The 26,075-nt window shown below is 36.7% G+C and overlaps 1 protein-coding gene across 1 annotated transcript in view; it reads left to right on the top strand.

The window, feature by feature from the left end:
• Nucleotides 1-10,900: 10,900 nt before the first annotated feature.
• Nucleotides 10,901-26,075, top strand: part of pcsk6 (proprotein convertase subtilisin/kexin type 6) — a 78,925-nt gene continuing 63,750 nt past the window's right edge. The window contains exons 1-6 of the mRNA XM_084108562.1: nucleotides 10,901-11,412; nucleotides 15,285-15,389; nucleotides 20,147-20,257; nucleotides 21,846-21,989; nucleotides 22,620-22,696; nucleotides 25,902-25,990. Of these exons, the coding sequence (XP_083964688.1) occupies nucleotides 11,185-11,412; nucleotides 15,285-15,389; nucleotides 20,147-20,257; nucleotides 21,846-21,989; nucleotides 22,620-22,696; nucleotides 25,902-25,990 (754 nt within the window). The 5' untranslated portion in view covers nucleotides 10,901-11,184. The remainder of the gene's footprint in view (nucleotides 11,413-15,284; nucleotides 15,390-20,146; nucleotides 20,258-21,845; nucleotides 21,990-22,619; nucleotides 22,697-25,901; nucleotides 25,991-26,075) is intronic.

Here is a 26,075-nt window from a genome sequence, read left to right as displayed (position 1 = left end):
ACAAAACTTTATAATACAAATAAAATTACTTATGCAATATGTGATTTTTAAATTCTACTTTTCAATCCTGTTATATATAGGCTATATAGTAGCCTAGATGACGATATATCACTTTTTTTGTAGCAGCAATAAACTGCTGCAGAAAAAGTTAGGTGCCATGCAAAAATGTAACAAGTATTTACATTTCTCATCATATTGGAGTAAAGAGTAAACGTATACTTATTTAAAAATGTATTCAAGAAGAAAGTAAAAGTTGGTAATGTTTTTGATACTTCAGTAAAACTACAAAGTGGCCGAAAAGATTACAGATTTACATACTAATTACATTTAGCTACTTAAATACTTTACATCGCTGGAATCTGACCGTATAGTTTCACTTTTATTTCAGGGATGTGATTTCTCTTCACAAAACAGAGTTGAGTTTTAGTCATTGATAGTCGGAAACTCCATATTTTAACTGCTGTTTGTATGAATCGTGTCAAATACGATAGATTACAACACCTCCTACACATCGCTCCATCATCAGCACAGAAAGATCTTCCTATATCTATTTTGACATTTTGGCAAACAATAGCCTATTGGACTGCACACACTTCCTTGCGGAGTACCATTATCTATTTTATATATCTTGGAATATGATGATCCAACCCTTACCTGAACAGTTATAAAAATCTTTTATCCAGTTCAATATACTGCCTTCAATCCTTAATTGATCCAACTTTATTAACAGCCCCTCCTTAACTTAAATTTGATGTTAATGCGATAGGTCTATTATTTGCATGCATTATGCTTGTTATTGGCTGGCGAGAAGACGGGGATAATGTATTTCCACAAAAAAGGAAGTTTTGCTGTGCCCCATATTTAAAAGACAAAGTACGTTACATTCAAAGACAAATCAGATACATTTTGAATCATCGTCTCATCCTTTCCTGGAGATGTTTGCTTAACTCCTCCAGCAATTGTCTTTAATTCATGTAATGAAAATTCAACATCAAGATTGTCACAAGGCCTTTTCTCCATCATAATATTTGGACGTACCTTTCTACTTTGTTCACCATTTATTTTCATTTCTTCTGATGTTTTATTGTTACATTCTTTTCACATTACTCAGACCAAAGTTTCTTTTAAAACCACACATTTTTCTGATCATGCCCCATACTTCACTGACATCTATTTCCATCTACATAATTACACTAACATCCATAACGATTTTACAACAAATGACATAGTGATCACTTCCTATTGTAGAGTATTGTAGAGATATATGTAAATATGCAATGACAAGACAAGGCAATCTGTTGTGGAAAAAACTAACAAAGCATAGGCCTACCTATCACAATCGTTCTCCCCTCCACCATGTTTAAAGTTTATGGCTCGCCCATCTCGGGAATTCGGGTATCAAAATTATCTCCGATCTTCCCAGTGGTAAATACTACATTCATGTGCAATTTTACCTAGGAAACTTTACAATTACTTTACTTTACTATTAACAATAATTCCGATAGCATGTGAAGACACCATTAAAGGTAGTGCAGGCTTTTACAACGAAGTAAGCTAATTGCCTGCACACAATATGATAGCATTGCAATATAACAATAATAATGTTACAGTTTACAGTGGTTTCATAAATTAATTTAAAACATAAAAAAGCAAAACATACTGATGCACATTCTTTGTTCTTTATTTTCTAGAAGTATAAAAACCTTACTGTATTTTTGTGTAGTTATGAGGATAGATTATGGACTTTCAAGGGAAAAAAACAAGTGCGTAAACACAAATATTGATCCTTAGAAGTTTTACACAAACAACCCTGGGCAAAAAGTAAGTAGACTGTAGAGGGGTGCAGGTATGACATCACTTTGTAGGCCAAAACGCGGTTAGCATTTTAGCACTTCCGGTTTCATCGTCCCAAAGTCAATGGGTTTTTTGAATGGCTAGCAATAGCAAGCTAACTTTGAAAGCAAGATCCCACCTTCCCTTTAGAGCGTCTCCAAATTTTCCTGAAACATTTTAATATGCAAATGATATCAGGTCTTCAGATCAGTGACCTACAAATATTCATGAAGTTTAGTTATAAATGAACACATCAGTCAATAATATGTATGTGAAAATGCAGAAATATTTTGCAAGGTCTGGACATGTGTTCAGAGCTCTGGAACGGTGTGAACAAAAAAATCAAGGGTTTGATTCTTTGGCCAGTTTGGCCGTGTTGAAACTGTTGAAAACATAAGTGGTTTGAACCCTAAATCATGATGGTAAGAATCAAATAGATCGCTTGAACCCATTAATATATGTGTCTTGATTTATTCTGGCCTCAGGCCCAAACACAAGGGCCAACAGATTTCACTTACGTGCACTGCTCAAAAGACTCTCTGTTACCGAAGACTTGTATGTACCGCTGCCCAGACAAACTACAAATAAGTTTAAAGAGGGTCCAGAAAAAGAAAAAAACCTCCTGCTGCGGCGGGGCCTTGTTTCACATCACGTTAGATTGCTCTGAGGACCAAACACTTGTCATAAGCACTTGGATCTTATAAATTTGGAGACTTTTATTCCCAATCTCATGTCCATTATAATCGCTGATTGACCTTGCATGACATTTCCTATGGATTTTCCCCTCGTTTGCAGAAGTTAATTAACTTGTGGAAAGCCCTCTGGCGGCATGGCCAACTCGCTGCAACTTCATTTAGGACCAATCTATATGAAATGGGAGGTTTGTGCCAAGAAAGGCTCAAGGTTGTGCTGGGATTTCACAAAATTGACGACAGTGCTCTACAGTGCATTGCAAATGATTCCAATCAAAGAAAGCTGGGTTGATTTTTAGCAAGACAAAATAAGTCTCAGATTCAGGGAAAGAGCAATGTATACATACCACTGATAATTAGGGAAAATGTAATCATGCTTATCTAAGTCTAAAGGGACATCTGTGGATTTAAACAGAGATCTGTGAGATTGCATTACTGAATTTAATTTATGACATTGAGTCATCGGGATATTTGCCAAAAATGCTATTATAATTAAGTACGTGACAGACACATGATACACACTGCTTTGGAAGCATAATAATGATATTAATCATATAAAGTGGTTTTCATTAAGAAGTTCAGACAGTAGGTGGCATTATTCTCACATAGTCACAATTTGATTTCCTGAATTTTTTTTTATTGCAATGAATATAAAGACAAATGTGTAATCAGTCTTATTCCAATCATTTCACAATAAATCAATGATTAAATCAATGAATAAATCAACTAATTTGACTTATTAATATGATTATATTAATATATATATATATATATATATATTAATGTATTATATTTTAGATACATAATATATATTATATACTGTTTACAGTTTTTCCATTATTTATGTTTTAATAATGTGATATATATTTCTTGCAAGTGAATTCATATTTTTCTTTTAATAGCACCATTTACATTTATTCATTTAGCAGATGCTTTAAAGGACTTACAAATGAGGAATACAACAAGCGATTAATCTTAAAGAGGCAATAAACAAGTGTTAGTAATATAAGTTTCAAACTTTATTTACATATACTAACCTAAGAGAATCACTAGTTGTGAGCTGAGTGGATCTTTTCAATGACCTTCTGAAAGTATACTTTGGTGTCAAGTCATCTAAATTTTCTGCCTTATTTTCCATCAAGATGTTCAACAGATGTGAGATGTTGTAAGATATGACATAACAGATGTCTTAATGTAGTCAAACCACAGAGAAATCCAGCTTACTTAAATTGGATCTAGTTTTTAATCTTATAATGCCAAAATAAAAAGTAGCCATGCAAAGCTGTGATGGATGGCCACATACAGAAGAAGCTTTATGCAGAAAAATGTCCAACTGTGCAAAGAGCAATATGATAAACATGTTAGTGACAGATTGACATATCCACCTGTTAACCTCTAACACTAACATACGTGCCAGCACTGAAGGAATCATGAGAAATTCAGCTGGCCGAGCACTCCGGAGCGACGCACAAGCCAACTCTACCTGCCAAAATCTGCTCTGTGGGCAGCAAAAAAACATTATGCAACCACCCCATTTGGATTTTAAACCGATTTGGAAATGATACAGGATTAAGATGTGCTTGCATTTAAGTTGCACCATACAATATGGACCAGAAGCACAAAGTCAGAAAAATGGAGAATCCCAAAATCGCTGTCTCTTTCCACATAACTTATGGTGACTATAGAAGTTATTCTGGTAATATTTTATAAATAAATGCCTTTAGCTTAGAAAATGAGCCATCCTGTTTCAAAACCTAGTAATCATATTAGCATTTTAAGGTAGCCTATCTGATCCAGATGCAAAGGCTTTTCCAAAAGGTAGACAATATGCTGCCATATAAACTCAGCAACAACAACAACAACAACAAAAAATCCCCTTTTCAGGATATTAAATTTTTTTTTTTTTACAGATCTTTATTCGGAAGTGTTTAAACAATATTTTTCATGTTTGTTCAGTGAAACATGCACAATTTGCACATACACCTGTGGAACAGTCCTTACGACACTAACAGTTTACAGACAGTAGGCAATAGGTCACGGCTACAATATCTTAGGACACTAAAGAGATCTTCCTACTGCTGAAAAACACCAGAAGAAAGATGCCCAGGGTCCCTGATCACCTGTGTGAACATGGTCTTTATGTTCATACAAATGTTTACACATAATAAGAAATTCACTGAATTTACTGAAAATGCAGTTAAAAGTGGGAGAGTGTTTCTTTTTTTTGCTGAGTATATGACACCTCATTTGGTCAGATTCAAATGCAGCATCTTATGTATTCTTTGCCAAGAATAATGCATAATTATAATGCATATTCCCGAAATGCATTGCAACATGCTCAGTAAACAACTATTCAAGATGGTAGAGTAAGTGAGAAAATTATAATCAGTCTATAAACATGATCGTTTTAATGTTGTTTCACGGTTTCTCACTCCTCATAGTCTGAACCTCGTATAGCTATACAGCAACCTTAGGATGAATCGCTTATGTTTTCCTCATTTTTAAGGATAAAAGTGTCTGCTGAATGAATAACTGTAAATGAAATATCATATCAGCCCTATTTCAGATCACAAAGGACATCTGGGTGACAGTGCAATGCTTTCCTTTTGAGATAAAGTTTGACTTTAAGAATGAACACGACAGTAGGTCTATGCTTCTAATGACACAGTGCTCAATTACTCCCCTTCATTGCTCAGGATGAGCAAGTAATAACATGCTCAGTGCCACCGCTAAAAGCCTTGGCGATTTTTCACTCTCTCCCAAATGATCGACTTGAAAAATAAAATGAGCTTGACTCTGTCAGGGCCATGTGTGTAAGGCCAGCGGTAAGTCGTGTGATTGAGACTGAGCTCTGTAATGATCTGTCAATGAAATGTGTGATATATCTTGAGCAACAGCATATTTATTCGAGAGAGACCAAGAAAAGCGTTATATATTGATGAAGAGTATGACAAATGTTTTATTATAGCGCCAGCACAAGGAGTGTCATATGCTGAATTATTTCAACTCACTCTGTTACACGATATTTTCTCAGGTAGGCTACATGTTATGTTTTGATTTTGAGAATGCATTATTTTAAACCATGGTTTATATGTTTTAATTTGTGTCGCACGTTTTTCACATCATGTCTCTGTTCATGGTATTTAACACTCATTTATAAATTTTGAAATATTGTCTTAGTTGTACTGTCAATATTTATTCTGATTACTTTCCTGTGACTGATCAAGCTATTATTTGTAGCTAGTATGAATAACAAAATGCTTTCTCTTTGTCCAGATTTGACTGTAGCTAATGAAAAACTGATTCTTCAAATCAACTCATCTTTAACAAAAAGTAGTCTTTAATAATGTCTGAATAAATATACATATCCAAATGCAAAGTAACTAATTATGTCTGTATAAAAACCCAGCAACCAGGGAATACACAGCATATGTTTATATATAGGGCTATACAGCCATCTAGTGGTTACTTGATGGAATTGCAGGTGATAAATGGTGCATAATTTAGGGATGCCCTTAAAATACATGTTAAAGGGAAAATATATTATTATAACTAATTTTAGTCAATTAATAATAACAATAATAATTCTGGAATCGCCCGTGAGATTATGCATGCAGTAGTGCAGATAATAGGCCTACATTCAGCAGCATCAAGATTACAGCAGCAACTAATATGGCCTGCTGAGGAGGATGATGATGAGCAGGATACATGAACTGATACAGAAATGTTCTTATCTAGGCTCACACTATTGGCCGACGCTGGTCATGTGTGTGATGCTGGCCAATAGTGAGCCTACGTTCTGACGTACAACCCAGAAGTGCTGCGCTGTTACACTACGTGAACTCACTCAGAGGCCCACACAGAAGAAAATGAATAGTTGAATAAAGTCGTATGAATAGTTGAATAAAGTTGTTTGTTTTTTTGCGCACAAAAAATATTCTCGTCGCTTGATAAACTTAAAGTTGAGGCACTGTATTCACTTGGACTATTTTAACAATGTCTTTACTAACTTTTCTGGGCTGGCAGATATAAATTACCATGCAGCCTATGAAGAAGTGAGCCAGCTCTCAGATTTCATCCAAAATATCTTAATATGTGTTCCGAAGATTAACGAAAGTCTTACGGGGTTGGAACAACATGAGGGTGAGTAATTATTACTGACATAATTTTCATTTTTGGGTGAACTAACCCTTAAACGTACAGTATGGCATTTTTCGCCACTAGGGGTCGCTAACCTATTTACAATAACAAAGGCGTAGATTGATGACGCAACATTTGCTAAGAACTATGGATCTTGTCGTCAACGTCAAGCCGACCGATCTAATAATGTTTATGGATGACTGAATACATCGATGCTTTTATCATGACTGTGATATGAAGCAGTTCGGGATTGCTAAGAGACAGCTATCAGCTCCAAACGCGACGCGAGTCCCGCGGATATAAAAGGAATATGGACATTTCATTCTACCGAACTACACGCAGAATTACTAAGTAGTACTCACAGGTCAGTTTATTAGACAAATTAATCTTGTGAGGATTACACTAGCACACTAAACTGCATTTGAATGTGTTGAAATGTATGTGTTAACGTTAGTCTGTCTGTATGAGACTAGCAGTAAACTAGATCAACATAACATACAGATCATATTCTGACATTTTATCATTGTTGAACTATAAAACATTGATTAGTTTTATGTAAATGTGCTCACCTGTTTAATAAAGTACATGTAGGAGCGGTCGAAGTCTCGGACGTGGAGCTCTCGTTTATATAACGTTACTTTCAATGGGAGCTCTCGGCATCTCGAAAACACCGCGCTGATATTGATTCTCGTTTTAGTTCTCCTTTTTTATCCAAAGTCTGCTTGCCATGGTCCATAATGTTTGAACGAAACAACAACAGCGTGCAAATAGACATTGCGAACTACAAAGTTGTCCGCGTCAGTCGCTTTGGTTACTATCAGAGGGCTCTGGTTGCCATGGCAGCACGAGCGGAAACCAGGGACAACGCGGATATGACGGCATTGGCGGCAACAAAACGGAAATAAAGAAACGGGACGTTTCTCGAAGTAAATTACAAATTTCTCCTGGTTTGAAAGTTGTTGGAAACAGTCGGGATAATGTAAGTACACAACTAAAAAAATATATAACATAGATATAGTGATTTTTGCTATTTTTAAAGCAAAAAAGTTACATATTGTGCCTTTAAGTTTATGTGCATCTCTCTCTAGTCTGTCTGTATGTCTAACCCAGCTGGGCAGTGCATCCATCGTTTGGTCTTTCTGTGTCTTGCTTGCTAATGCCGGTGTTGTGCCGAATTTCGAGGGCTGTGTTCTGTGCCTGACAAATACGGAAAGGATAACCGCGTCGCGCGTTAACATGTGTTCATGCGCGTGCACGAAATGAAACGCGCACTTTCCAGCAGAAACATCTGTGGGGACCAGTACAAACAATATGGGCGTGATGGCACTCCTCATAGGCGCACATACATTTAAAACAAGGCAATGATTATCTAGTCTCCAAGTCAGTTTAGTAACTCTGCAATAAAGCAAGATGGAAAGCAATGTATTGACATTGTCTATTGATTTATAGGCTATATTGCATTTAAAATATTGATTGACTGGACATACTGGTCAATAAATAATTGTATTTATTTATAGTAAATAATAACCATCAAGTATCAAGTATTGCTTTTATCATTTAAAACACAGTGACATGCTATGACATGTCATTTTAGCTTTTATTCATTCACAGGATGCATTTGATATCAATAATTAAATTTGTACTATTTAAAATGTGAATTCTTGATATTAAGAATGTACTTTTTCTAGAAACAATGTCTATTTCTGATATCAGGAATTACATTTTCATTAGTACTATTTAAAGGAGGGAGGATTGTAGTGGGAGCACTGGGGTGTCAGGTGTGACTGTGTGGCAATGGCAAATGGTTTACATGGCTCATGGGTCAGGTAGGAGGACCCCTCAACAGAATTTTGCTTAAGGCCCAAGGGAGGTCAGGATTGGCTCTGGTTCCATGGATTTTAAAGGTTCTTCATGGAATATAGAAGACAATAAAGAAACTTTATTTTTACTCACAGACTGCCTCACACTGTGAACCGCTCGTGACACAACGCCGTTTTTCAAGAGAAATTTGCACTTCTATTTTCAGGGAGGCCAAACGTAGAAAGAAGCCGATCAGGCATGCATAATACTCATGAAATAAATCCAGACTGTGAAATGTTTTCCTTTAAAGCACAGCTTTCAGCGCAGATAATGCTCAATAATATTTCAATGAGGATTGTACGCCGCTGTTATCCTATAAACGTATTCTGAGGTTATGAGGTTTAAAGACAGCTTAGAATATATATATATATATATATATATATATATAGAGCCGAGCATTATAGAAGCTTATATTCCTTTAAAATGCTCTCCGGCTACTTATCAGAATCTCATTTCAGGTCGTCTATTGTTTTATTAGTGAGGTTTGCTGAGGTGAGCATCTATATAAGAGAGTAGTCTAACTCATCCTGCATAGTTTGTGTCACTTCAAATCTTGCAGCTTGTTAAGGAGAAGTGTGCTATTACTTTTCTAAGCAATCAGACCCATCGGAGAATGTTGCCTGGTGAATCATAAAATGGGCAAAAAAATCCCTTAGACTTAAAGTCATACAGACCAGAAGACCCAATGGTTGGCTTATATGGCTATCATTATGGTTGCACGTCTCCAGTAGCCATTGGCACATGCCGCTATGCTTAGTGGCACATAATATTTTTCAAACATGTAGTCATTTTGTGACACGTATTTGAGTGGCATGTGCCACTGAACACGGATCAAGCGCACTTCTGAATAGTTAGTGCCAGTTTTCATAATTCATTTCAGAATGGCAGGTGTAACTTATGATTTATGGCATTTGTGACATTTTCTCTCACGCTAGTTTACAATTATATGAATTACCCGATTAGTCACTGTCCAATTGTGGTGGTACATACCCCTGCTGGTTGGTACCACTTTAATTATAGGGTTTCACTTTTTAGTGGTCATCAATCTAAAAATATTTTATAATTCCAAATGACACAACTGTCAATCCATATGCAAATAGGAAAAAAAAAAAAACATGTTGAGTTATCAAAACAACAGTGTATTTTCAATATGCATTTAAATACATTGTAATAAAATGATTTTTTTTTTAAACTTGTAATAAGAAATATAAATATATACAACGGGCCACAAGACACATATTTAACAAATGGACCATCTACATAAAGCTCCGGCAGACATCAGCATGTGTCACCAGGTTAGTGCAACAACATATGGTGATATACGGATGTCCCACTATATGTGGCAATGGCTTCTGGACGTAAGATACCATGCAATTGAATGTTAATACTGCCTCTCCATGTTTAGTAAAATGTAAAAAAAAAAATCAGGATCTGGGGAATGTTGTCTAAATTTAGACTAGATGGGTCTGCTTTTCATAAACAGAGATATTCTGATCATTTACAAGTGGGAAACGGAGAGCGTCTGGCCTTTTTTTCTATCTCAGCAGGGAAGGCACAGATGGTAGAGATAGGAGTAGAAAAAGAGAATTATATCACCGTTTTTGAAACAACTTAGCTGTGAATTCACTTTGTATCAGTGCTGTTGTGCGGCTTGAGTTAATAAACCAAAGAAAACAAAGAAGGATGTAACAGACAAACCTTTTGCATGGACATTAAAACTGTAGCCATCATTCAAATTATTTACAGTGGGACCAAAAAGTCTGAGAACACCAGTGAAAATGCTTCTGTTGTTTTTGAAGTTTAGTTAGTATTTGGTTAATCTTCTTTTGCTTTAATTACTCAAGTGATCTTGTCAAGCTGACAGCTAACAAACATAACTTTTATTCTCAGGTCTACATGACAAAAATCCAAGATTTTTTGTGTGGTCTTTTGGACTCCCACTGTAATTCTAAATCAATTTGGTTGCAGTTTGGTCCATTTAGATTAGTTCCACATATTGACAACAGAAAAGTGATGATTGAGCTCTTCAAACACCTCTATATTCAAAGCATTCCGCCTGTCTTTCCAAACACCCTCAGTGTGATTGCAGTGACTGCATTTATCATTTCCTTTCCTTTATGGCTGTCACATGCGCGCGCGCGCACAAACACTCACACACTTATATTGGGCTGAAATATAAGACGGACACGGTCTTGACAGGTGTCATGAGCTAAGATTCCCCCCTAAACAGTTAGAAATACTTGTACTTCTGGTCAGTCATCATTAGGGATCATCACCACACTGCAAGACTCGTTCAAAAGTGAATTACCTGTGAGCTATGAATCTGCATCTCAGTTACTTGCACGCCACTTATCTGGATAAAAACGCCTTTTATTGGCGTATATATGACACATGCTTGCGCATGCAAGCTCTAGCCATAAGCTCGTGCTGCTAACCTCAATAATAGCGCGCGCACTCATTCTGCCATAGGCTTGTATGACAAGATTTATATTGGCTGGCGTGCCATCTGTCGTGAAACGACCAAAAATTTCAGGTTTATTGAACTCGAGCTCCCAAAATGAAACGATAGGAAGGGATGCAGTGTTTTGAATTGGGGGAAATAATGCAGGAGTAACTCAAGGATGTTTTGGATGTATCGCGTGCCAGGACTAAAGGTTTGATGCTCGTGTTTTGGCGAGTGTGCGTGAATCATTTACCGCAAAGTTACCAGACTGGACTATCGACGAGCAATATGCGTTTGTTACTTGGTTTTGTTTTGTCAACTTTTTGGCTTCGGGAAGCGTCGCTTTCTCGCGTTTACACCAATCACTGGGCTGTTCGGATCCCCGGAGGACCAGTAGACGCTGATAAACTCGCCTCAAAATATGGCTTTACTAACTTGGGTCAGGTAAGGATATTTGTTTCTTGCATATATGATGGGAAACTCATTTAAATCAGTTTAAAGTCCATGAGAATACAGTATCATTGGTATGCGAGCATTATCAAAAACTAACAAGTTAGGTCATGCGTAAATTACGCAAACAATTACGCACTGAAACACAATTTGCTCAGGGCTGTCACTCTACTTATAGGTATTTTTAACCTGCACGCATCGATTCGCTGTTGTAATTCTAAAACTGGTAGGCAACGAAAAATGGTAGTGCCTAAATGTAAACAACGGAGTGCTAGAATTTCTTTGACACTTATCTAATTAAATATTATTATGTACAGTAGAAGAAACTTTAACGAGATTGTTTGGTTCAAGCGAGTAAAAGAGCGCCAGTGAAAATGTCGAACAGTGACGTTAAACGCGTTAATTCGAGTGATAAAGAGTCAATTTTGGTGTTTTTCAAGACTACCGGAGCAGGCTGCTGTTGCCCAAACAACCTCGATAACGTTTTCCAAGAAATCTCGAAACCTTAATATGCAGGATGAATGATTAACTCAGTGTGGACAGTAAGAAACATGCAGCAAGATGGATTAACATGGTTTAAAATGTCTCGGTGTTAATGTGCAAGCAGCTGGATTTACTTCATGACCATGGTTTTAATAAAATATCAAGAATGGACCCAAAACAACTATTATAATAGTTTATAGTACAAAAGCTAAACTTAAGTAAACATTGAAATGTATTAATATTACCATAAATTGCATAATATGTAAATTACATTGACATTGGCTGAATAGGCCACATGATATAAATATAGAATAAAGATATAGAATAAATTACCACACATATCAAACATTGATTGGCCCAAATTATGCACATGATCCTGTGTTTAATATAACTAGATAGTTTTGCGTAGTAGGAGAACAAGCAAACTGTCCATGTGTCACTTGGTAGAAATTAGGCAGGTGCAACATGAATTTGCACCGAAATACTGTAGAGTTTGACAGAACGCAGCCTTTGGCTTCAGTTCATTGTTCATGTTGCTATCTTGCACAATTATAGCCTTTATTTGCATTCTATCGTTTGCATAGCTTTTATTCACCACTGTGAAACATATCTTTGATCAAGTCTTTCAGCCATTTTGCTAACGTGTGTGAAAAGTTCCCTCCTCCTACTTGAATTTTTTTTACATGTAGGTCTATAGTGGGAGCAGATTGATCAGCCAATCAGTGAGAAGCAGAATTTGATCTAATTTTAAATGGGTGGTATAATGCCTCTTTTTACAAGATGTAAAATAAGTCTCTGATGTCCCCAGAGTGTGTATGTGAAGTTTTAACACGAAATACCCCACAGATCATTTTTATAGCATGTTAAAATTGTCCCTTTTTGAGGGTGAGCAAAAACGCGTTGTTTTGTGTGTGTGTCCCTTTAAATGCAAATGAGCTGCTGCTCCCTGCATAGAGGGTGGAGCTTCAAAAGCTTGTGTGTTAGCAGCTTGCAGACACGCACTAAAATGTCAGAAACCGTTCTGCCTTTTATGTTCAAACCGAAGTCAGACATTGATGGAGAGACTCAAGAAGAAGTGACAACATGTAGAATGAAACAGGACGTTTCTGAATGGTTAGTTGATGAATTTATGTAGCTGATGTGGAGTTAACTATCTTCAAGTCATTGATTAGCATATTCTTTCATGATAATATATAAATTGCTCGTGTCATGTGGGAACTGTTGTAAGATGCCTACAGAGTGATATGATATTGCATTTGTGTTACGTACTGTATTGCAATAAATGTGAAAAGACAGATGCGACAGCTTAAGCAGACTCACAAATGTGCTCTACTACAACAACTCTTCCTCTTCTCAACACTGCCTTTGCATGTTCCAGGGACGGACCGTTTGTTGTAGTCCTTAAAAAGTGATTTCTGTAAAATAAAATATCTCCCTTTGCTCTAAACTTTGAGCGTCGTAACTTTGCAGATGCTGTTTATGCTCAAACAGCAACATAAAGTTAGAAAAGTGAAATCATAATCAAGTTCCATTGGTTATTTTCAAGAGGAGGTGGGAGAATTCAGAGTGAGGTTGGGAAGTGGAAAATTTCAACTTGAGTATTCCCACTTCTAATTCGTCTGGATCACATCATCATTAGCCACTGAATTAGACCACCCACTCTTCCTTTCTATTAAACTTCAAACTTTGTTATTGTTGTGGTTTAATAGTCTAGACTTGTCACATGTGTAATACCTCAAAGCATAAATTGCAGTGATATGCTTCAGGTTGTGAAATCATTTTATATGTGGTATTACACCTTTAAAAAAAGCCACTAGAAGTTCTAAATGCTGCAAGAGTCTCTGGGTTTTACTTGCTCAATGTGCATTCTTGCATTTTTATGTAAAGAATTACCCCTAAACTATTATTAAACATGTTTACATTGTAAGAACTTGAAAAATCATACTTGAGAAATCATTGTTTGAACACGTTATTCAGTCGACCGCACTGTATGAAATGCACATCTCTCTTGCACTCAAGGGCCTTAGGACATCTGGAGGTGGTGTCTGTTCAAATGAACACTGTCTACTACGCTACTAGTAGTATGCCTTGAATTTAGTCTCTGTGAGTTTGCTAATCTCAGGGCTTCAAGATGTTCTTCTCTGAGGTCTGTGAAGCTTTGAATTGATAGGATTGGTTGCTCATTGCCTCATCACAGTGGCAGATCTCTTTTATTTCTTTGTTGAAAGCACAGACAAAGTTGTCTTTCAAGGTTATTTTAAGTCCTCTTTGTCACCTAATGCTTTTACATACATCTCAATTCTGCTCAGTGTGTACTGACAGCAAGGAGAATCAATATGAGTGAACAAAGAACATGGAGTTTATTTACAGACAGATATGTGAATGGATTCTTCCCTACATTTTTGGCAAAGGCATAATTAATATTACACCCTCTCAGTTTGTTACAAAAGAAAACATTTATTTACAATAATAACATTTGCATTTCAGAAAAATCATGTAAAGTATTTAAAGAAATATTTATCTGCAAAAGAAAATTATTTAATTATTTCACACAGCCTTATGTATCTATCAAAACTGTATGACTTTTTTTCATGATGATTTTTTAAAAATAATCTTCATCCATCTATATTTTCCATACAATCAAAATGCACAAAAAAACACCATAAAAAACACCATAATGCAGTACATACAAGTTATACAACTTATTATCTCTTTATCCACTGAAATGTTCCACCAGAGTTCTAAACTTCAAATTCAAAAAGGACACTTTGGTGCATCATTCCAAGTATGTCATCATGTACTCTAAAATGCCATTTGGTACTTGTGTATATTGTAGGCAATGATGTTGGATGGAGAATTATATTTTTTAAGTATGAAATTTAAATGATTACATTTTTGTCTGTTCCCTGTGCAAAGCTATTGAATTATGGAAAATTACTTTTATTGACAAAAACAACAGCAGTGCATACAGGTTTAGAACAACATCGAGAGCGAGTAAATACTGAACTATTCCTTTATTATTTGACTCAGAAGTGCCAGTGTGTGATAGATGTGCTAAGGGCAGAAGGCATGTGCCAACTAGATTTCGCCTTCTGCAACACCAACTGTGTGCCATATGTCCATTTTACTGAGATTCTCTTTGGCTTTTTGTGAGGCTGGAATAGCAATCTATGTGCAAGAACTTTTTTTATAGTGAAAAGAGTCTGTGCTGTATGTGCTAATATCGATCTCTTTTTTTTTTTTTTTTGCTAGCCCCTGCCAAGATGCAATTTCTGTCTACCAAAGCTGTCTCTGATAAAAGTTCATTTCATGCCTTTCTCAAATGTGTAACTGTTCTGTTCGCTCAATTCTCTTGCTGGTTTTCATGGTTGTTTGTTCTGTAGATCGGAGGACTGGAGCACCATTACCATTTCCATCACAGCAGGGTGGTACGCAGATCCACCTTTGCCACGAGGGGCTCTCACAGCTTCATTCACATGGACCCAGAGGTAAGCCTTCCCACACGTGGCCACCATCACCAAACACTCAACTGATGACAAGAATGGCACTTCAAATGCTTGAAAGTTTATAAAAGAGACCCACGGCCCTTTTTTATAGCCCCTTCCTGTTTGTATTTCCACAGCGATCTTGCGTATTTATGAATTAACTGCTCGTTTTAAAATCTTCCCAGTCTGCTGACATTTGTTAAGACATCTGCTTTAAACAGTACAATGCTCATGATAACTTTCATTAACTCTAAATAAGTAAATCCACTTCACCAGCTAATTATTCTTCGACAGCGATGCCGATGCCATAGAAATATACAAAGCTACTGCAAAAAAGGAAGTTCAAAGACAAAATCCTAAAGATGGCTGCGCACATGTTTCTCTGGCGTACAAGGTCTAATGCAAAGTGAAAAATATGTACTATTGATGCTACTGTTCAAAATTGTGGGGTCAGTATAATAAAAAAAAACAAGTATACATTTGCTCAGCACGGAAGCATTAAATTGATCAAACATGGTTTTCACGGGTCCTTAAAGGTGCAGTATGTTATTTCTCAAAGTCCTTGCTGAATATTGTCGATATTTGAAGTCAACCCAAACAAACACACCCCTCTCTTCGTTGCTTTTAAAGTTCTATTTATATATCTTTGAAATTATAATTTAGTCCCGTGATGTCAAAGACGAATTTTCAGCATCATTACTCCAGTCTTTAGTGTCACATGATCCTTCTGAAATCATTCTAATATGCTGATTTGGTACTCAAGAAACACTCCTTATTATTACCAAACTTTTAATCGGTTATCTAAAATAAAGCTTCAAATGAGAGTCTGCAGCTGCTGTCTTCATGATAAGTCTCATTTAGTTGATCTAAATGGGCTCAAACAAAACTATTGAATATATTTTTAAAAAAATGTATGCCATAAACATCTCAAAATTGGCCCTGTGCAGGCCATCTAACACAAGAGCTGATGGAGTCTGTGCTAGTGAATCATAAACACCCCGGTGATGCCGGTGGGATGGTAGTTAAAATTTACAGCTAAATATGGCAGCAGTTCTGTATTCACAGCGCATTTCATTTTGCGCATGTCCTGCAGTATGATGTGGTGTTGTGCATTTGAAACAAATTGTAACCTCATCTTTGATGTTATTATTTTCAGCATGGTGAGTTTCTGATATGTCGTATGGGTCATAAGGAATGAAACAGGCTAAAACTAAAGATGTTTAAATTACTACTTGAATATGCATCCACATTTTTACATTGGTCAAAATTCAATTCATCTATTCTCAAAGAGGCCCTATTTTTAATTTTGGGGTTGGTTCTGTTTCAACACTGAACAGGGTGACTTTCAGCCTGGGGTTGCAAAAGCACTCAATGCTCAATATTGCATAATTAAACAATAGCACAGATGGAGCCTCCTCCCTCCACTGTGTACAATGACCGTAAAACTATAACAGATTTTTTTAAACTTACTTACTTACCAAAATAACTTTTATTAATTTTGTCAATTCAAATACACTGGACAAATCAATTGGATAAACATATTAAATTAAGTTTAGTTTACTAAAATCAGTTTTTTTATCGCAGGACTTATCACTGATTTTTACAGCTCAAAATGGCTCAATTTGCTGACTTCTTTCAAAATTTGAGGTGATATGATATTTGCTGGATTTATTTTTTGTGTGTGTGTGTGTGTTAATTTGCACAAGGCATTGGTCTCACAAGTATAGATCTATTCATAATTCTGCTTAGCTGAAAATACAGAATTGTGTTAGACACAGATGCCTGCATACTACTGTCACTGATTACATACTGTATTTTTTAAACTTTTTAAATAGTTATTTAATGTTTTGACATTTTACCAGTTATATTATTCTCTATTGTTGTATAATTGTTTTAGCATTTTTTACAGCTTAAATTACTATTGTCTTAAATTGCAAATAATGCATCAGTTGGTGGAATTCACTTTGTTCTTGCAGTCGCAAAATCCTGGAGGGACTGGTTAATGCACCATCAAAATTAACAAAACTAAACTGAAAATTACTCCATTTTGCATTATGGGTTTCACACTAGTAAAACTTTTAAAATTATAATAAACTTTATTAGGAGATGTAGCAACCATTAAATGGGAGGACACTTTTAATTATGACACTTTTATTAGGAAATCATTATGTTTTAAGACTTTTGTTTTGCTTGGCGACAGTACAAATGAAAAAATTGTAGTTGGACACATATACAAAACAGTTTTAAGATCAAGCAAACGCTGGGTAAAACCATAGACTGTAAAAAATAGGGTAAAACCAGTACTGGGACTACTGTTGAATATTCATTATATGACTAAATAATGAATATTCATAGGCCAAGCTGTTAAGTTCTGTTACAATTGTGTCCCTCCTACTTTCAGATGGTTCCTATGCTCTGACTTTCAATCCTCCGACTTACACATTAAATCACTCCGGTCCCGGACGCATTAATATGACGAGCAGCCGTGTTTGTCCAAGACTTCATTTGACAGAGCAGCCAGGCATTCAAAGTCAAGCTGTTTCCAGGATTTGGAAGCCAGCCCTCCCCTGCTAAGATTATCTCCTCCCGACAGCCGGCATCTCGGGAGTAATAAAACAGTCCAGGTCTATTGGAGGGCATCTGACGGAGGCACCTCTGATCATATCCTGCCCCGGGCTATGTGTACAAATGGTGTGGCGTGGAAAATGCCCAATAACCCATTTCATCAGTGTCAGGCCACAGGCAGAGGCCGTGCGAGGTGGCGCGAAATGTTTTGTTACCACAAGCAAAGAGCTGTCAAGCTGAAAAGAACGGGGCAAGTAACATCTCCTCCAATAGATGTGTTGTAGTCTATATAAAAGGACACTGAAAATGTAATCTTTCAGATCTGCAGTGTTCAATCTGCTGTTGTTGCATTGTGATAAAAGACACCAGTGTTCAATATTGAATTACACTACCTTTTTTAAAGAAATTAATAATTTAATTCAGCAAGGATACAATAAATTTATCAAAAGTGATCATAAAGACATTTATAATATAACAAAAGATTACGGTTTTAAATAAAGGCTGTTATTTAGAACTTTACATTCATCAAAGAATCCTGAGAAAAATGTATCACGTTTCCACAAAAATATTAAGCTGCACAACTGTTTTCAACATTGAAAATAAAATAAGAAATGTTTCTTGAACAGCAAATCAGCATATAGAATGATTTCTGAAGGATCATGTGACAAGACCAGAGTAATGATGCAGTACAATAGTACTGTTTTTACTATGAGACTTCTTTCAAAAACATTAAAAAAAATTACCAACTTTTTTAGTCAAGTAATATAGTTCATCAGCCAAAATATCATATTATACACAGTGCGACTTGGTGTATTAATGTAGAATGTACATTCACAGGTGTTTATCAGTATTTTATCGGTTTCAAATCATCCAATTGAACTATCCATAATATATGCTACAGTACATACTACAAATCAAGTGAAGTGCATAGTTTATTTTCTTGTTACTTAGTACGTGAGCTGCTGATTCGCTGCCACAGCAGTGTGAATCTTCATCTACTTCATCTAAACATTTTAAACTCTAATACATGCAGTTTTCATGACCTCATAATTATTGAGAGACCACTTATTTTTTTTATTTTGTTCAATAGCTCTTGATACTATATATCCTAACTATATCTGAACAAGTTTATAACTGATTTAACTGAATCATTGAGTGATATTTATTATCACTGTGCATTTTTGCTGCACTCTCTCTCTCTTGACATTCGATTCAGCCTCCAAACAACTTGCTAGAGATTCATTAGTGGATCAGTATGATCCAAACATTCAAGAATTATTAATGGAACCAAATGTCATAAATCACTTGGTTCTTTTCATTTATTTATTTATTTATTTATCTATCTTTTTAATAGAGCCACTTTTTAATAAGAACTGGTTCTTGATTCCCAACCCAACCCCTTCATTTATAGCACTGGGACTGTAACAGAGAGAAAGACATAATTATTGCAATATGTGATTTTCATTACATTTCCCTCTGGACCTCTTTAATGAAAGCAAGAAAGCGTAGTGCACAAGTGATTCTGAAGTTAAGCTCTTTTGAGGGGAACCACAAATTCGGGCATTGCTGCAAGACAAATACATCTGCAGGCATGGCTGGGTGACTTTTCAAATTAGAAGTCTGCATCCCTTTATTTACAACAGATGATACGTTTAACTGGAAGGATACAGAGATCTAGATAGATCTGGATATGGTTGGTGCTGCTCTAATCGATATAGAAAGCACAAGAGCACTTTCTTCCTTGCTTTTAGTCATTTTTAGACTAGCACACACTCTAATTCATTGTTGATTTTTACATTTAGTATTCAAGGTAAAACGTGATTGCACTAACCAAATATTATAATTATAAGTGAATTCTAAAATTGGCAGCATTTCTATTGCTATTACATATTTAGGGACAGTAATGTGTGTAAAAAACAGGTGAAGAAAATCTCTTAGACTTATACTGATATGCATATATTTTGGATGGTGTGACTGTATTTCTTCTTCAGGCTGGATTTAGGAAAGCATGTTTCAGAGTACTACATTCCCATTTGTTTCTCCTTAAAATGACTACATAAGCCTCACGTAATGGAAAAGCCAGAGCGTGACTAAATACAGACCGTGCATTTCGCAGACATGTTTATGTGCATGAAGGTGAGCATAAACTGTTTAGTCTTTGATGTGAGTCGATGTAACCCGTGCTTTTTCTGCAGGTTGAATGGGCGCAGCAGCAGGTGGTGAAGTCACGAGTGAAACGTCAAGCCAGGAGTGACCCGAGCTACATCCACTTCAACGATCCCAAATGGTCCAACATGTGGTACATTGTTAGTAGATATTTCACACATTCAGTCCTGTATTTCATAAATTATCTTTACCTTTTGACCTTTTTTTTCCTAATTAAGTGATTTAGCAAATTAATCGCTGCCTCATTTCCAGTGACTCCTAGAGAGAAAAAGGCCACTGATTTGTGCTTCATTAAATGGGCTCGTTTATGAAGCTCCTGTTGTTTTATTTGTTTTATAGCAGGACTGTTTCCGCTGCCCTTGCCTCATAAAAACCGAACTGTGTGAAAGTAGTGTGTGTGCGCTAGTTTGTTTCTCTTACTAGCTTGATGCTCTGAATTACAAATTAGTTCATATTGAGGAAATTAACACAATCACACTAACACTGGCATTAGTCAGGGCAAATTTCAGTCATAAGCATAATTTTACATAGTCGTTCAAGAACCCCTGGTTCCCTTGACAAAAAGCTGATAGGATTTTTCCTTTGGCTTTTGGATTGCATAAAATAAGCTCCATGACCGAAAGAAGTTAATGATTCTTTCATTAGTTCATCATGATAATCTTCACAAATGAATGCAACATTTATGAATTTTGATGTATAAATACAATTGGTAGAAGTAAAAATCTAAAGTTAGGCTATAAATGTACTACACCATAGACACATGACTTCAATGTCATCACCATTAAGCTTTCAACAACTCTTAAATTCAGTCTTTCTTTAAAAACATGTTCCCTGATAAGGATCCTCTGTGCTCTCACTGTTATTGTTGTTGTTGATGAATCTGATTGCATTATTATGTTGCATTATTTAGGAGAAAATTATGTTTGTTTATCTCTTTTGGTTTTCTTTGTTATATATATTTTTTTTATTTGTCTTTTGATAAAAAAGGGTAAAGTTACTCCATAATTGTTATTCTACTTCACTCTTTAATGATTGATTTTATTTGCATTGTACTCCTGCTCTTATTTCAACAAGATTTTCATTGATTACTGATTGAAGAGTGGCCTTGAACCTTGAGAAATGTGTTACTCTTTATTTGTTGGCATCTAATTTCTTTTCCTTCCGAAAAGTGTCTTCGAAGGACTTCAGACCTTGTTAGTTTTACTGAAGTGTCCTTCAAAATCCTTTTGTTCTTCGTATATCAGTTTCAAACACTACAAGATTAATAGTTAATCCAGTAGAGCTGATGTTTTCAAGCATTATTAAAGCATATTCGGTGTTTGTTTGCATTCACATGATTAATATTGCAGCACAAAGGTATCTGAGACTGTTTTCAATCCGTCCTCTGATGTTGACTTCACACTGGGACGTCTTTGTTGATTGTGTCCTCAAAGACTGCGTTGAAAAGAATCATAAATGAGACCTTGAAGGACACGAAAACCTCTGCCGCTGAAGAAACATGAATCGTCCCGTTTAATTTACAGGTTTATGTTACCACTTGCTGTGACATATTTCCTCACAGACGGATTGAGTCATAAGGTTACTGAAGTAATAAAGGCTTGTGTTTCTGGAGAGCAGAGAATGTTGCTAATGTTCCAATGTTTTCTATTTTCAAAGTCAAATGCATGTTCCAGAAACTGATTGCAAGTGAAGGTATATTGATGTTGATGACTTCTTATTGTCTTCCAGCACTGTAGTGATAAAAACAGCCGCTGTCGTTCAGAAATGAATATCCTTGCGGCCTGGCAGAGAGGCTACACAGGTCGAAATGTGGTCGTCACCATCTTGGATGACGGTATTGAGAGGAACCATCCGGATCTGGCTCAGAATTATGTGAGATTATCTTGAAACTTTCTCTAATCTCTGTAAATACATTCTTAAGTGTTATTTTAGTAACATTAATGTTGTAAATGCATTATATTGAGTGTTATTTTATAAAAATGTAAAGGCTTTTATTAAGCAAAAAATAAAACAAACAAAGACTAGACTAGACTAGACTAGACTAGACTAGACTAGACTAGACTAGACTAGACTCGACTCAGTCCAGCACAGGACTGCAAACACAAGGAGAATAAATAGGGAGCAAACAGGGCGGGTAACGAGGGAGGACAGGTGGGGCAAATGAACCAATAATCTGGTAACAAGGTGGGCGGGGTTAGACAATCGACAGGAGACAATCACACAAAACGAGACATTAACACGCAGCCAATGAGAACACTCATAAGCCACGAATTCACACAAAACGTGACAACAAGAAAGCACACAGCTAGTGAAAAACACAAGCTGCGTGCTACACAGTACAAGACAAAACATGACATGGAAGCACGCGGCCGATGAAAACACACCAAGACATGACAAAACAGGAGTGTCAGAGCTCTGTCACAGAACCAAAAAATACACTAGACAGAAGTGACAGAACCCTGACACAGATGGTTTATTTAATGTGCTTTGTCCGTCATTTAGGATCAGCTTGCTAGCTACGATGTGAATGGCAATGACTATGACCCGACCCCACGATACGACTCCAGCAACGAGAACAAGTGAGTCCTGATGTCTTTAAAAGTACTCTTCACCACACGACTTGTCTTAAAGGGTTTGAGCTTCAGCAAGAACCAATGAGGTTCATTCTCGTGTGTTACGCAGCACGTTTGAGCTTCCACAAGAGGTCAAGCAGGTTCGGCTGAGCTTCTGTTTATGTCCGCTAATCAATGTTTATGGGCCCTTAATGAGTAATGGGTGTGTTTTGGACTTTACGTGCTATAAACCAATCAGAGTCTCATCTCCCATTCCCTTTAAATGCCAGTTGTGCTCGCACCATGATGGATTCGCTATTTACATGGAGGAATTTGCAAGCGGAAAAACTGAACATGTCTCCAGAGCGCAAACGGATCTGCAGAGGTTAAAGGGGTGATGAACTGAGAAATCAAATTTTCCTTGAGCTTTTGACATATAAGAGGTCATCATACTATAAGAATATCCTGTAAGTTTCAGAACTGAAAATGTCCTTGTTAGTCCAATAAAAGCTGTTATTGACACCAGGCACAGCGAACGACAGGTTTTTCAAAGTGGGGATCTATGACGTCAAAGGGTATCAAACACCGCCTCCGCAGAAGATCAACGCCTACTTCAACACTGCCTGTTTAGCCCCGCCCACCGATTCGCGCATTACATGAAACTCATTATAATATGCAAAACTGTTATCCAATCATAGCAGTGGGTGTTTACTTCCAAGTCTTCAATGCGGCACGCCCATAAAAACCGAGCGTTTCAGGAGCTAGGCTCAAAACCAGGGTAGAAAATAACTTATTACTTTTTCATTTTGATGTTTTTGAATGTAAAAACCAAGCGAACGTCATAAGTTGACCTCAGACATCAATATAAATACATTTAAAAAGCCAGTTCATGACCCCTTTAAAGCGTGCAAGCAGACCATCTACGGGACAAGCCAGATTCCACCATATCTTTATGTACACAATAATAATCTTTTACATTGTAATCCTTTTATTTTTAATATTTGGCATGTTTGTGTGCTGCTACGCGTCCCTGTGTGTGTAATAAGCAGAGTGTAAGCGCGTTTTGGACCCGCCTATAGGCGCACATTACTAACGCGCTCTTTAAATAAAAAAAATATTGTGCCATTGACTTTTTAGACCAGGTTTCAGTTGGTCAATGGCAGTCTATTTCAGCCAACAATGGCAGCCAACAATGCGCCTGAACACACCTCGTTTTCAGACCAGCACGCCCATGGGCGCATGCATTTGCTATTTAAACGACGTGGCGCAGGACGTGGAAATGATAACTGCGTCGGACTGAAACTAGCAAAAAACACTTGCGTTGCGCTTGGCGCTGCATTGCGCCGGATGTAAGATAGGGCCCTTAATGTGAATAAAAGCCTAAATTCAATCTGTTCATCAAATAAAGCGAACCGCTCAGTTCATATGTATTGGTTTTACAATCTCTTTATGAACTTTTTGATGCGTCAAAGTGTCAGTTGAGTAGCCATTAAAAAGATCTTTGTTTGTGTTCCAAAGAGGAACGAAAGTATTATGGGCTTGGAACGACATGAGGGTGAGTAAATGATTAGAGAATTTTCATTTTTGGGTGAACTATCCCTTTAAACACATCTCATTTGCTGCTAACACTTGCGTAACTTGCTTTGAGTGATCAGGGGGTGGATAAAATGTTTGCTTGAAAAAGTTTTTGAAGATTGTTTTGAAGTTCAAAGGTCATTGAAGCCTTTTTGCAGTTTGAGTAATTGGTTTGTTTGAAGAGAGATTTGAAGTTTTAAAGGTATTTTGACCTTGCTAGGAGGTTGCTAATATGTTGTGAATAGTTAAGTGATAGAAATAGAAAGTAGAAAGTGTTAACTGGGTGATTGCTAGGATGTTTTTTTGGGTTGAAATTTGTTGGTTGCTAGATTCTAGGTGGTGGCTAGACAGTTGTTAGAGTGTTATGGGTGGTTGCTAGGCAGTTTCCATGGCAGCGGTTGGCAACCTCATGGCACAGGATGGGATAATCACAAAAGTGCGCACCTCTGGTCTCGCCTATTGATTGTTGGATATTTGCGCTGGCACAGGTTAAAATCTCACACTGATAGGATATATAGCACCTAACTTAATAAAACAGAATGTGTGACTATGAGGAATGATCACCCCAAATGGTTGCTGGGGTGTTTTGGGTAGATCTGGCTAGATTTTGGAGTATTTTGCCTCCTCAAAAGCTGTGATATTTGGAGCAATGCAAATAAAGCTGTAATGCTGGACTTGTGTGATTTTGCGTGTCAGCACAATAAAGAGGCTTTTTTTCTGGGGAAGCACTGAAACCAATCCAATCCTGTGGGATTGAGTGTGGTGTGGATTTAATTGAAAACGTCTCCGTCTTTGATAAGCACCTGATTTAATGCTTGTTCTCTGCTCATGCCACATGTTTACGAATGAACTGCCAAGAGCTCAAGCAAAACTTCAAAGACCTGTTTTGTTAATACTCATCAGGATATTTGAAATGGAAAACAATACAACGTTCATTTCATTTTTGAAGTGTGGAACGTGCCTCCCGGAGCAGAAACTTAATTGAGTGAGGACAAAGAATAAAATTATTAAAAGAGACTTTGGTAAGGAGGTGCACTGAGAGAACGACAGCGAGTGAACAGTGCACAAGATAAAAATGCAATTAATGCATTGCTAATGCAGCCTGTTGCGATGCGCTGTGACAGTGGTGGAAAGAGGATTGACTTGGATATCAGTTTCAAAATGTGCTGCCGTCGGAGTCCAAAACAAAGTTTTTGCTTTTAGTTAACAAAATGAAATCATAAGTTCACCCTATTTACTTTCTGTATATGCATGTTCCTGATCAGCATATTGCTATGATTTCTGAAGGATCATGTGACAATGAAAACTGGAGTAATGATGCTGAAAATTCAGCTTTGTCATAACAGGAATAAATTAAATGATAAAATTTACAGTTAAAATTACAAAAAAAAATTACATTGTAGCTTAGGCTGTAGACAATGAGGCAAATCACTAGGGCTTAAATCAGAGCCAGTGTCTTAGTGTGTAATTCTCAATCCAGCCTTTTTATAAAAAATGTTTTCCCTCTTTACAGTTTTAATTAGCAGTGTGGAGAGGACAGAATACATTGAGGAGATCATGGGGAAGCAAGACTGACATCGTTACAGTTCTGATCAAACTCACAATAACATGTTTACATTTTTTATTGATTTTTGATTGCACTTCTTTTTCTTTCCAGGCATGGGACGCGATGTGCAGGTGAAGTTGCTGCTGTAGCCAACAACTCGCATTGCATTGTAGGTATAGCCTACAACGCCCGCATAGGAGGTATGCATCTCTCGAAAAACAGTCTGTTTACTTCCCTGCTCTCCTTATTTTCTAATAAATTCCAGATGCTATTTTAGTTACAGAC

The sequence above is a fragment of the Abramis brama genome (genome assembly GCF_963993115.1).
Source record: "Abramis brama genome assembly, chromosome: 3".
NCBI lineage: Eukaryota > Metazoa > Chordata > Actinopteri > Cypriniformes > Leuciscidae > Abramis > Abramis brama.
The sequence above is the reverse complement of the archived record's forward strand: the minus strand, read 5'-3'. Positions and strand labels throughout refer to the sequence as shown.